The 12,211-nt window shown below is 49.0% G+C and overlaps 1 protein-coding gene across 1 annotated transcript; it reads right to left on the reverse strand.

Moving 5' to 3' along the window:
• Positions 1 to 2,225: 2,225 nt before the first annotated feature.
• Positions 2,226 to 10,896, reverse strand: LOC122620087 (ataxin-2 homolog). Its single transcript, XM_043797383.1, has 5 exons — positions 10,145 to 10,896; positions 6,821 to 7,221; positions 5,830 to 6,763; positions 4,435 to 5,771; positions 2,226 to 4,324 (listed from the first exon to the last, which is right to left on the reverse strand). Exons 1-5 carry the CDS (start codon positions 10,207 to 10,209, stop codon positions 3,876 to 3,878), a joined length of 3,186 nt encoding a protein of 1,061 aa, XP_043653318.1. The 5' UTR covers positions 10,210 to 10,896; the 3' UTR covers positions 2,226 to 3,875.
• Between the last annotated feature and the right edge of the window lie 1,315 nt (positions 10,897 to 12,211).

Genomic DNA, 12,211 nt, shown 5'->3' on the forward strand with positions numbered 1-12,211 from the left:
AGGAAGAGGGAGCAGAGAGTGTGTCGGTGTGTATGTGTGTGAGTGTGTGAGTGCGGGAGAGAGGACATAAGGGATGGTCGCCGCTTACTGTTCATACACACATTTCTGTGTATTGTGCTACTCGACTGCAAAAACTGCAGCGGGCGCAGGATGCGGAGGGGGAGGGGAAGGAGTAAAGGAGAAACGGAGCGGCAACAACAAACCGAGACTAGCCACAAATCAATCAGCCGACAGGGAAACACCCTACACAGCGAGAAAATATGTTTGATCGAATGTTTTTGTTAATCGCTGATCTCTAAAATGGGTTTATTTAAATTCAAATGATCCTAGTATAAAATGTTTTTGTCTTTATGAAACAAATTAAGATTGTTTACTCTTTTTACTCGCCAATCAACCAATGCTTTTTGCATACATTAAATATAGGGTATTTACTAGAAATAATTATATTTACTATCGAGACCTACTTTGGCTTTCCAAAGATAGAATTTCAGCGCCGTTTGTCTCAGTGCGCATTTAAACTCAATTACCGGAGATCCTTACTAGCCAAGAATGGGGTTACACCAGTCATCAGTCCTTCCCCTAAATGTCTCGAAATGTATCTAAAATCGAATATGCCTTGGGCCGCAGCTACTCAAATTCAATTTCAAAAAATTCGTCCTTTTTGGCCGGAGTGGTGGTGGTGGTGGTTGTTGTTCCTGCCGCCGCCTGATCCTGAGTCCTGTGTTCTGAGTCCTGGGAAGGGCATGTTAAGGGTGAACCGGCCGCACTCACACACACACACACACACACGTGTGTGTACATATAAAGCGGCCAGACGGACGTACAGACAGCGGCGGGAAGCACAGTTAGACTGGATGGCAGACGATTCAGCAGCGGCAGAGGGCGGTGGTCGCCGTCGCAGTCGACGCCGGCGTACGCACACACACTCATGCAATTGCACTAGCACATAGACAGGCACATCCTGCGACGCATACACATATGTATGTGTGTAAATATGTATGCAACATGCAACGAATTTCGGCTACTTAACCTACAGAACAAAGGAGGATACAGAAAAAATGAAACGTAAGGAAGTCGGGCTGGGAAGGATAAGCCTGCGCAAGGCGCGCAAAAGGACACGCGCACACACAGACGCACTCACCCACACACACCCACACACACACGGACACACACTCTCAAGACTAATTTAATCCTCTAGCTCAGTTCAGAATTCAGTTCCAGTTCCCTCGGCAACCGAACCGCCCCACTCAGACGAATTATACGAGAGTCCGGAAATGGGAAAACTACAGGATACAACCAACCCACACCAGCACACACACACGCACACACACACACACAGATTCTCTCGCTCGTGCACTCACACACATACACACGCACGAAAGCCGCTTAACGTTACGTTAGTTACTTTACGCTGCGCATTTAGCGGCATGTAAATGGCGTTATTACGCCCTAAACGCCTTACGTCGTCGCCGCTTACGTGAATTACATCGGGTTCCTTTGAAATAATACCCTCCTATGTGTGTGTGCGTTATGTGACGGTTGTGTGAGTGTGTGTGTCGACGTTACCTCGTATCTTACTTTCAATGTCATCAAAAAGGGCTGAAGAAAGATATTTCTGCATTTGAATCGTATCACAGCCAGCTTTGATGGGCATTGCAATGAGCATCGATAGCAAGTGCGACCTGTGACCTGTGAATGCTCGACCCCGCTCGATGCGAACGTAGAAAGCCAGTTCGCGAATTGGGGATAACGATTGGATGCTAAGCCAACAAGTGTTCGTGATCCAAGCCATAATTCTTACGTAACTCCTCAAAGGGTTGTGAAATGTCGACCATTATCTACTCATATCACAGCCATTTTGATGAGTTTCGTGCGAATCTCGGCAGCGGGTTAAAAAAACATATTTCATAAGCGATTGAACCACGTCTTTCTTATACCATGTCGTTAAAATGTTTGTGAACTTATGTATTCGCAATCATATCACAGCCATTTTGACGAGTTTGGGTAAAGAAATCTCAACAAAAGCGCCATTTATGGGTTACTTGCAGATCCATTCTGCAGTTGCCGACGCCCAACAACCATCTGCAAATCGAAAAAGGAATAAGGATACACAAAAGTTTTAGATGTTTTGTTTTTTTTTTGTTTTGTTGTTTTTTTGTAGTTTTTGTTTTTATTTAAATTTATAATAATTGTTATTTTTATATTCTTTTTTTCATTTAAGGAAACTTGAAGGTTTACAAAACAAAACAGACCACAACAGATGCTTCTAGATCATACGAAATATAACCAAACCGATTTATGATGGGCAAAGAAGTATTACGGATTGTTTTCGTTAATTTTCTTTAATTTGGGGACAACGGAGGCACTAAAACCCAAAGGAAGCCTGACTCAAGCTCTTGCTTTTACATTAGCTTCTGCCTGTAAAGCTAGCAAGGAAATTTCTTCGAGCAACATCAAAACAATCATTCATATCGATGTCATTACGTTTCTGGTAAATGCTGGCGAAAGAAGTGTAAAAGAGGCGGAGAAGTGGCAACAAAATTCAATTTAAACAAAAATTAATTAGTTCTACCGAATTTCGAAACGAATAAGAAACGAATAAATTTGAAGCTCTCTAAAATCTCACATTCGTTTTTCATTTCCCGCAGGGCAAGCAAAGAGCTTCCATCCAGCTTACAGCCTCGATCTCTTATCTCTTCGAGCTCTTTCCGAACCGAGTTCACATTATATGCTAAAGTAAGTTTACAATCGGAATGCTGGATGAAGCGCGGCCCTTTCCTTGCACCGGTGGAAAAACTAACATGGAATGATGACTTGGGTTTCTGGTGTCTGTCGCTGTCGCTTTGCTTCTGGGGTTTGTGTTTGTGTTGGTTGGATGGGTGTGTGTGTGTGGTTACATGTGTGAGTGTTGGGCGTGCAAGTCTGGGATTTTGCCTTTTTTGAGGGATGGGAAGCGTGTGTGTCGGTCGGGGTGTGCCGGGTGTGTCGATTGCCAAAGCGCATAAAACTATAGATAGCGGGAGCGCAGGAGTGCATCAAAGAATTATGTTTAAAACAAATTTTACAAAATTTCGCTCTTATCTTAACTCGACGACTATTTGCATCTTCATCTCCTTAAGTTTTTGATTCTACTTCACTTGCGTTTCGGTTTACAATGTGATTGTATCAATTTGGTAGCCAATCGGTTTTGGAATTTTCGCCTCGGCTTACAGGACTTGTGCGGGGCGGAAAACGCTCCCTACAAACGCTCATTGTTTTCGTATTATAATTGATTCGACGGTTGCTTTTAGCATTCTAAATTATTTTGTTTCTCATTTCACTTTATGCATTTGCTTTTTTATACGTTTGGTGTTTTCAGTGATTGTTTGATTTGAATCTTTTTTTTTGCTTTGTTTTGTTTTTTGTTTGCTGTTGTTGTGTTTGGCTTCCGTGCGCTGTAGAAGTCTTGCAATTTCAAAAAATTTACTAGTTTCCTTTTGTTTTAATTGTATTTTATAATTTCCTAGTTGTTGTTGGTGTTTTCGGTCTGTGAGAGATGTGCTACAGGATGGGCCGCTCGTGCACATGGCATAAGGATGTGGTTGGATGGGTGAATTGTGGGCGAAAATCGCTTGGAGCGACAACGAAAGCCGCGCGTTTACTCAAAAGGTTGATGAGAATACGGATGCGGATGCTGATGCAGATGCAGGTGCGGATGCGGGTGTGGTGAGTGCTTCATGTTGCGTGTTGTGTCTGTATATGTGTAACTGTTGCTTGATGACGGCTGCCCGTACAGCTCCCACTCGCTACGGCGACATTAACAAGGAGGGGCCTCCTGTTCCCCCCGCCTTCCAGCTCGCCATCTTCCCGTGCGCCATTCCCCAGCTGGCGGTGTCTCACTGCGGCTGATGCTGCGGCATCACGATCTGATACTGTTGTTGATTCTGCTGCGGATGCTGCGGCGTCGGCGGCGGGAAATAGTGATTGGCTAAGAGCGACGGGGGGTGCAAGCACATCAGCTGGTATGTGGTAGCCTGCGTGGGCGGCGTGAACGCCGGTTGTGGTCCCCCGCCGGCGGGGGAGGGCTGTGGCGGCGGATGGAACTGCTGGTGTGGCTGGCCCGGCGACGGTGTGGTCGACTGTGGCGTCTGTGTCATGAACTGCAACTGTTGCGGCTGGTCCTGGTACACGCGCATCTGCATCGGGGCGTACGTATGCGATTGGAATTGTTGCTGGTGCGGTGCATGGGCGTACTGGATGAATTGCGGTATCGGGCCGGCTGTTATCAACGGCTGACCCGTGGCCGCGGATGCCGATACGTGCATCTGCGAGGCGGCCATTGGAGCTGCAGGAGATCAGATCATATAATTAGCGCACAATTTCCAGATTAATATAGTTACATATTCGTTCTTTTTTAATATAAAAAATGCTTGATTGTAGGAAGAGTGGACTTACGGTAATTACTACGGCGTAGGCGCGGTGGCTGTCCGGCCTGCGGGTGTGTCTGAGGCGGGAATGGGTGCTGTGGCTGCACCACATAGATCGGCTGGTTGGCCGCCGGCGGTACATGTCCTCCCGTGGTTGTGTAAATGTTCGTCATGGGCACAGGCGTCTGTGGGGTGTGTGGGCGTGATGGATTCGGGGTGCTGGGCCCGCGGGGTGTAAATGGCTTGGCTGATGGGTTGAGCACATGCTTCTTAACCACCGGTGTGGTTCCGGTAGCGGCGGCCGTTACTGTAGGCACCGTTGCGGAATTGCTCGTCGGAGTGGGAGCTGCCGGCGTGGTTTTTTCCGATCCAGCGCTGGGAATCACCCCTGTTGTCGGCGTACTAGCTATGCCAGTAGGTGTGGTGGTGTTGCTGCTTGGTGCCGGCGAGACTTCAGGTTTGGGCGTGGCAAGCTGCTGTGTCTGTTGTTGCTGCACCACCGGCATGGGTTGTGGCGGTGGCTGCTCCATCAGAACCGGCGAAGTAACAACTACGGGTGAAGTCTGTGTCGGCGGCATTGTATGGTAAATTGGCAGCGGCTGTTGTGATGGATCCTGGAGCAGTTGTGGCGGCGGCTGCTGCACTTGTGTCTGCGACTGGTGCTGCTTCTGCACGTGCTGATGCTGGGTCTCAACCAATTGCTGCTGCTGCTGGGCCTTCTGTTGCATGTGAAGCGGCACATGTTGCTGCTGTGGAGGCGGCGCCTGTTGAGGCTGCTGCTGAGGCACATAGTGTGGCTGTGATAAAGCCGCTTGATGCAGGTGCGACTGCGGCACTGGGTGCAGGACCACGTGTTGCTGTTGTTGCTGCTGTTGTTGCGGTGGCGAGGCAGATTGCTGCAACGCTCGCTGTTGCTGCTGCTGCACTTGCTGCTGTGGCTGTGGCTGCTGCTGCTGGGGTGGCGAAGTGTTGCTCGGGGCCAGTTGGAAGTCCTGGCCAAACTGCCGCAGATCCTGCATTTGGTTATCACGCGTGCGCACCTGACGCGCCGGCTGTGTGTTTTGCCCTTGTGGCTGCATGTTCTGATGCTGCTGTTGCTGCGGCGGCTGTTGTTGCTGCTGCTGTGGCCCGGCCGTCTGCAGCGGCGGCGAATTGCTGTTTTGCCCGGGATGGCCTCCATGGGAGCCGTGTACGGGCTTACCCAGCGACTGAGGTTCACCGCCGTAGTTCAGCGACGAGTTGCTCTGAGAGCCCTGGTACTGGCGCATCGGGCGCTGTGGCAGCGGCTTGTTGGTATTGGCGTTTGAATCGCCGTTTAACTTATTTGTACCACCCATGTGAGATTGGTTGCGGTACTGAGAAGACCTGTGGACGTACGGATGTTAATATTTGATAGCTTGATTAAAGTACAATTTAGATTTACCCATGCATAATTTGCGAGTTACCCTGGTAGGAGTATTGACTCGGCATGCCCATCGACGGCTGGTAGCCGCCCTTGTTCTGGCCCACAGAGTTGCCGTTGCCGCCCTGCGACACGGAGACGTTGCTGCTACCGGTAGGCACATTGTTGCGCATCACCTTGCCGCCTTGGGGCACAGTCTTGCGCTTTACCATCGAACCGCCGCTATACTTGCTGGACGAGTCCGCGGACGCATTTGCTGAGGGGGCCGGACCCGCGAACTTCAGGCCGCCGGCCAGCATAAGTGCTGCCGTCGACTGCGTGGAGCCGCCTTGGCCCGACCCGCCGCCACTTTGCATCATCATGCTGCCATCGCCACGAGTGTCACGATCGCGTCCGCTGCCCTGCGAGGACATGCCAACATGCGATAGCTGCGGTCCGGTGATACTGCGCGTCTGTTTTGTGATGTAGCGGTCGCTACTCATGGTCTCCCTCAACTGGAAGTCACCAGCGCCACGGGGCTTGTTACCGCGATCGCGATCACGGTCCCTGTCCCGATCCTCGCGCTCCCTATCCCGATCGTTGCGTTCGCGGTCGCCACGATCTCCGCGTTGATCCTGCTCTGTCGAGGGACGCTCCACGGCCGCGAAGAGCGCCTCCTCGTCGCCATTCTCCAAGTCCAGACGGTCGCGGCACGTCGGATTATTTTCGATCTCGGCAGCCAGCTTTTCGGCCTTGGCTTCGGCCTCTTTGAATTCCAGGGAATCACCCTTGTCCAGCGGTACCGTGTACGAAGCCAGAGAATCATCAAATGTGGATGTCACACCAAACGTGTTCTCGTTCTTGCGGAACATCTCGTTGGGATCCCAGCCGTTAGCGGCACTATCCAGCTCTATGTCAATGTCGCCATTAGCGCCAGAATCCCATGGTTCCAATTCCTTTTCGTCCGGGCGCGCACCTACAAAATGTAGACTAATAAGTACGTGTTTACAAATTAAATTAGGAAGGAGCTTACCGTTGCACTTGTCAGAAATGGCGCCATCCGTCTGAAAAGCGCCTGCGGTGGCGTACTGCGAGTCAAAGTCCTTGGCCACGATGGTCACCACGGTGTCGGCCGGGAATATAATGTGTTTTGGCACCTTGCCCTCCTCCGGCAGATTCTTGGACTTAATGCACGCCGGTAGCTCCAGTGCGATGTCAAAGTTGCCCGAGAATGTGCGGAATACGCCCTCGTAGATATTGCCCGACCGCAGGCGCACCTCCACCACGCTGCCCACCAGCGCCGTGGCCGAGTGCATGAAAAACGTGTTGTTGTAGACGCCCTGCGCCACCGGACGCACTGCTCCGCCTCCGTTACCGCCTCCTGCACCTGCCTTGTTGTTAGCGGGCCTTAGGCTGTTATCGTTGGAGTTGTATCTGCGAATGGCCAGAAGAGACAGGGTTAAACCATTCGTTAGCGTTGCGGTTTGAAGGCAGAAGGCCGACTGAAAATGGAAATTCGATTTCATCCAGCTACGGTGGCGATATCGATTCGTTCGCCAACTCTGACCTGACCCAGCATTCCGCAACCCCCGTGAACAAACGTGCCAGTTTACGTTGTGTTTTTGCACTTTAGCCCATCTTCTTTAGTACAAGCAAGAGATACTATATGTCTGTTTAAACAAAGACTTTTCGGGGAATCACCACGCTGCGAAGTTTAGGCAAGCTATAGTCATTAACGTATGATTTGTGTTGCGTGCCCCAGTGGAGCACTTTATAATGGTCAAATTTGAATACATTGGTTTTGAATAAAATAGGACAGCCACTTAAGTCAATCAACGTAGATTAGTATTTGTCAATAGTGAAACCAAATAAAAGGGATAAGGATATTTACCATCAATTAAGACTTTAAAGAACAATTTGACAGACGTACAAAGCCTGTCTTATTCATTCCGCGACAGTAATCAGCCGAATGAGGCCCCTGTGGCCAGCTCCGCCCCGGTCGGAACTCGATTTCGACTCATGGACGCTGTTCGGGGTGTTTTGGCATTGGTTGCGTGCGGCCAGGATCGACGACCGTGAAATGCGCAACGCAACGCACAATGAACCCGCGGCGGCAGTGGATGTGGATGTGGAGGTGGGTGTGGGACAGGGGCGGCGCCAGGGGCGGGGGCTGAACGGAACCAATTGGAGAGGGGGGCGCTTGAGCAGTAGCTGATTCACGGAGCGTGCACTGTGCACATTTTGGTGAATGAAAACAAATAATTGATTGCGCCCAAGAGTGAATCATGCGTGAGGTGAGGTGCTGGCAGTGCAGGCAAGCAACTAGGGAAACGAATCCGGGAAATAGGCTGCGACGGACGGAGGCAAACTTAAAATGCAAGTGTGCATGGCCGAGTGGCGAATAAATATGCATAGACGTCAGGCGGAAAACAAGAGCGAGGTGGTATATCGTTCGTTCGGTCAGCAAATTGTAAAGTGACCCAAATTTCGGACCCACGTTGGAGGCTCTCGGGCCTTTCAGGGGATTTCATGGGCTTTCATGGGCTTTCAGGGGGTAGCGGCGGGCGGTTAGTAGAAGGGGTTCGAAGTGTGCCAAAGAACGATACAAAACTCAGCGCAGCCGCCGCACGTCACAGCAACTGAAAACGTATAACTAAAAACTGAAAACGGCAAGCGGCAAACGCAAAGCTGCAAAATGCTGACAATGCAAGAAATTGCATTCGAAAAAGGCGAGCGACGAGAGTAAAAAATATAGTGCACTACGTGCTACGTGAGCGAGTGTGCGTGCATCACCATGGGCACCATATGCACTATGGGCACGGGCTGCACAGTGGGCCTGATTCGCAGAGACGACAATCCAGGCCCACTGTGTCCACACGCTTGAGGTTGTGATGTGGTGGTGTCTGTGCTGGTGCTGTGCACACTGAATAATGAACGCGCATTTCAAACCGTTTGCGGCACAAATATGAGTGGACGAGGAAGACTCGTATGATAAGGCCAAAGCGAGTGCCACTACAGTGATACCTCTTCAGCAATACAGTATAGTGCAGGCAACAATGAGTTATGATGTCAAATTGGATAACATGTTTTGGTAATCACTGAATGTTATTTAAAAGAATGTCAAAATATTTAAAAGTGTTTAGTCACTTTGATTCACAGCACTGACTCACTTCTACTCCATTACAATGCGATTTTGGGAACACATGTTATTAGTTTTTTCTCTAATTCAACTCTTCAGCGATAAATCGCTATCTTTATCAACTCTAGTAACTCTGTTTGACTTACATTATACATATAGCTAGGATTTATAGAAGCGACCAGTCTGTTTATCATCTGTATGCCTGCATACTTGAATTATGAATGATTTTTAGGCTATCACGACGAATTAACTCGACTTCTGATTCGTTTCTCAACTATTTTGTACATATATCTCTGCAAATCATTTCGTGAGTGGCTTTACGTAGATAAATTGATAAAACTGGCGAACGTGCCGATACTTGTGCGCCGCACTGTGTCCGAATGCGGATGTGGATGTTGATGTGTGGCTGCGTTTGTGGCTGTGTGCGCTGCAGTCATATTTCAATTGAAAATTTTAAGGGCGCAGCAGCAGGAGGAAGGGTGGAAAGGGGGGTTGGCTCCCCCGGTTTGAGGGTTGGGGGTTTGGGGCTACGGTGCCCCTTTCACGGGGGTGGCAATGGAACTCATTGGTGCGACAAAACGGAAACCTTTAAACAAATTATGTATGTTCTCTACACACATTTGGCCATTGTGAAAGGGAAATGTAAACAAAGCATAAAGTTCGATTCTTGAAGCACACACACACACTCACACACGCGCGCGCTTGCACACACTCACACACACAGGGCGCACGATGGCCTATTATATAAGCGCCATTTGCATTCCAAAAACAAAAAAAAAAAAGCTTAAGAATGGTCTTCCAAGAGATGCTGCAGTAGTAAGTAGCATCCAAGAGATTAAGAAGAAAAAAATGTGAAAAACGTCGACACGAGACGCGCTTTCACCTTTTAATTTTTTTTAGTCAACCGGACCGGGAGAGAAAAGAGCTCTTTGTGGCGCTTTCGGTTGTCGCGGGTTTTCAATTTGTCAGGGCAACGGCGAACGGCGAACTGCAAACTGCGACGGCAAAAAGCAAAGGCAAAAAGCAAAAGGCAAAAGCAAACCAGCCCCAAGTGCAGTGGTGTGCGTTTGTGCCCCCCTTTGTTGTGTGGCATGGCGCTCTGCTGACTCTGCTCCCCTGCAGCACCCTGCTCAAACGACGCCCCTGCGCTGTCGCCCCTGCTTTTTGCCAGTGCAGCTGGGTGCTGCTGGTGGTGCTGGTGAAGCTGCTTCTTCTTACCTTGAGATGCCGCCGCTGGCACCACCGCCAGTGGGTCGGGTTTTCCGCTTGCTATTGTTGTTCATAATAACGTCGATTGGATGTGGATCGCCAATTGCCAAGTGCCAATTGCCAACCGCCGATTGCCGATGTGGTCGCTATGTGTCCGATTGCCGGGAGGCCAGGAGGAGCAGTCCGAGAGTACCAGTTCACCACCAGGACACTTTTAAGCAGTCTCTCAAACCTGGCGTTTTTGCTTCTTTTCTCTTCTCTTTCCTCTTTCGCCCGTTTCTGCTGTGCTGCTGCTTCTGCTTCTGTTCGGCTGCTACTTTTGCTTCGGCCGATTTTCCCCCGGATTCACCAACTTTGCGATCGGAGGATCCTGCTGCGATGGTCGCGAATGGGCGGGCGAGGCGTGTTCTAGCCAAAATGTGATATTTCGGCGCCGTTTAGCACTGTTACTTGGCTGCTAAATACGCTTTTGTTGCTAAATTTATTTTTTCCCTGCGTACTGTAGCGATAACGAGCAAGGTTGCTTGACGAGTTGCTTTCCGCAGTCGATACTTTTTTGCACATCCCTAGCACACATCGACGGCGTATTTGGCAAATCGGAAACAAAAGAAATGCAACAACGGAACGGCACGACGAGCTGCAGCGACTGGGCGGCGGGAGTGGTAAACGGCGAATTTTGTTGCGTCGAAAAACTATTTTGTTAATTTATTAACTTCAATCAGAACGGGGGTGCGTGTGTGCAGCCACAGTGTTCGGTATCGAATAGTTATCGTCAACGCACTTGGTTTGACAGCGCCAGGTCGTGCTGACTATCGATAGTTCTGAGGCTATCGCGTACAGGAAAGCAGTGTTGCACACTATCGTTTGGGCGCGCGCATTTCAAACTAAACTCATGGGATAACGAATTTTGGTTTGTTATTAATCGCTGCGGTATTAAACAAATATTTGCTCTAAATCTAGTTCACAAATACAGGTGAACCTATTAATAGCCCCTAGATATCTCAGAAGGTGGAAAACATCCGCATATTTACCAAACGTCCAGATAGGCGGCCCCAGACACCCAACGACCTTGGATGTCAACGGATTCCTTTTTCCGAGAAAGCTGCCACCGCTTAATCATTTCAAAGTCAACCGTAAATCCACTCTTTGCTGACCTATGTCTTTTATATCTCCGCTCCCGTACGAGATATAAAAGTAATTACGATGCTATCTGGTTTACAGCACCATATACAAAAGCCGTAAATCTTTCCGGTCCACACGCCAGGCGGAGGGTCTTTGTAACGCCTGATAGAGTAGTTAGCACCTACTGACATTGCCAGATATAATAATACGCTACTGAGTTACTTGTATGCTATATGGTGGCCAATTGAAACTCTCATGTATCGCAGTTACTGATTATTATGATTATGAGAAATTATAATTACAATTTGGAGTATGTAGTTTTATCTATGTAAAAGTGGTAATCTATATTTGCGATTCACTCCCTATCATATTATTATTAGCATTATATTAAACTGGAATTATATACAATTTCTAGAATAGTATATGTTTATGCTCCCATTCAAGGGAGCCTTTGAGACTGACTGTCACAAGGTGTCACAGCTCATGCTAAGAAAGATATTTGGCTGATTAATTTGTGATCTTTCGATTTGACTAATCCAAAATCCAAATATTGGTCCATCAGTTATCGATCGAGGTGCGTGGAATGCCACTTGACCGGCCGGCAAAGGTGGAAAATTACTTGGAGTCCACACGACAACCCACTGGGATGGAGATTAATGATTGGACATGGGTGCCCAGATAGCCTCCCCCACTGCGCACTTGGAGCGATATCGCAGTAGTTTTTGCCACCGGTGCCGTTGACATTTTCAGTTATATATTCGTTTGTTCCCGCTCCGCTCGGCCGACGGATACAAACCCAAATCCGACCGCCCAACCCTCCGCAATGTTTGCTCTGTTTGCTCCGCCTGCCGAATGGGCGTTAAGTGTACCATTGTTGTGCTGATCTCGGGCTGAAAATAAAAGCGCACCGTGTTTGTCGCCTTTTCTTGACTCTTTTCATTTTACGTGTTTATC

The sequence above is a fragment of the Drosophila teissieri genome, chromosome 3R (assembly GCF_016746235.2).
Source record: "Drosophila teissieri strain GT53w chromosome 3R, Prin_Dtei_1.1, whole genome shotgun sequence".
NCBI lineage: Eukaryota > Metazoa > Arthropoda > Insecta > Diptera > Drosophilidae > Drosophila > Drosophila teissieri.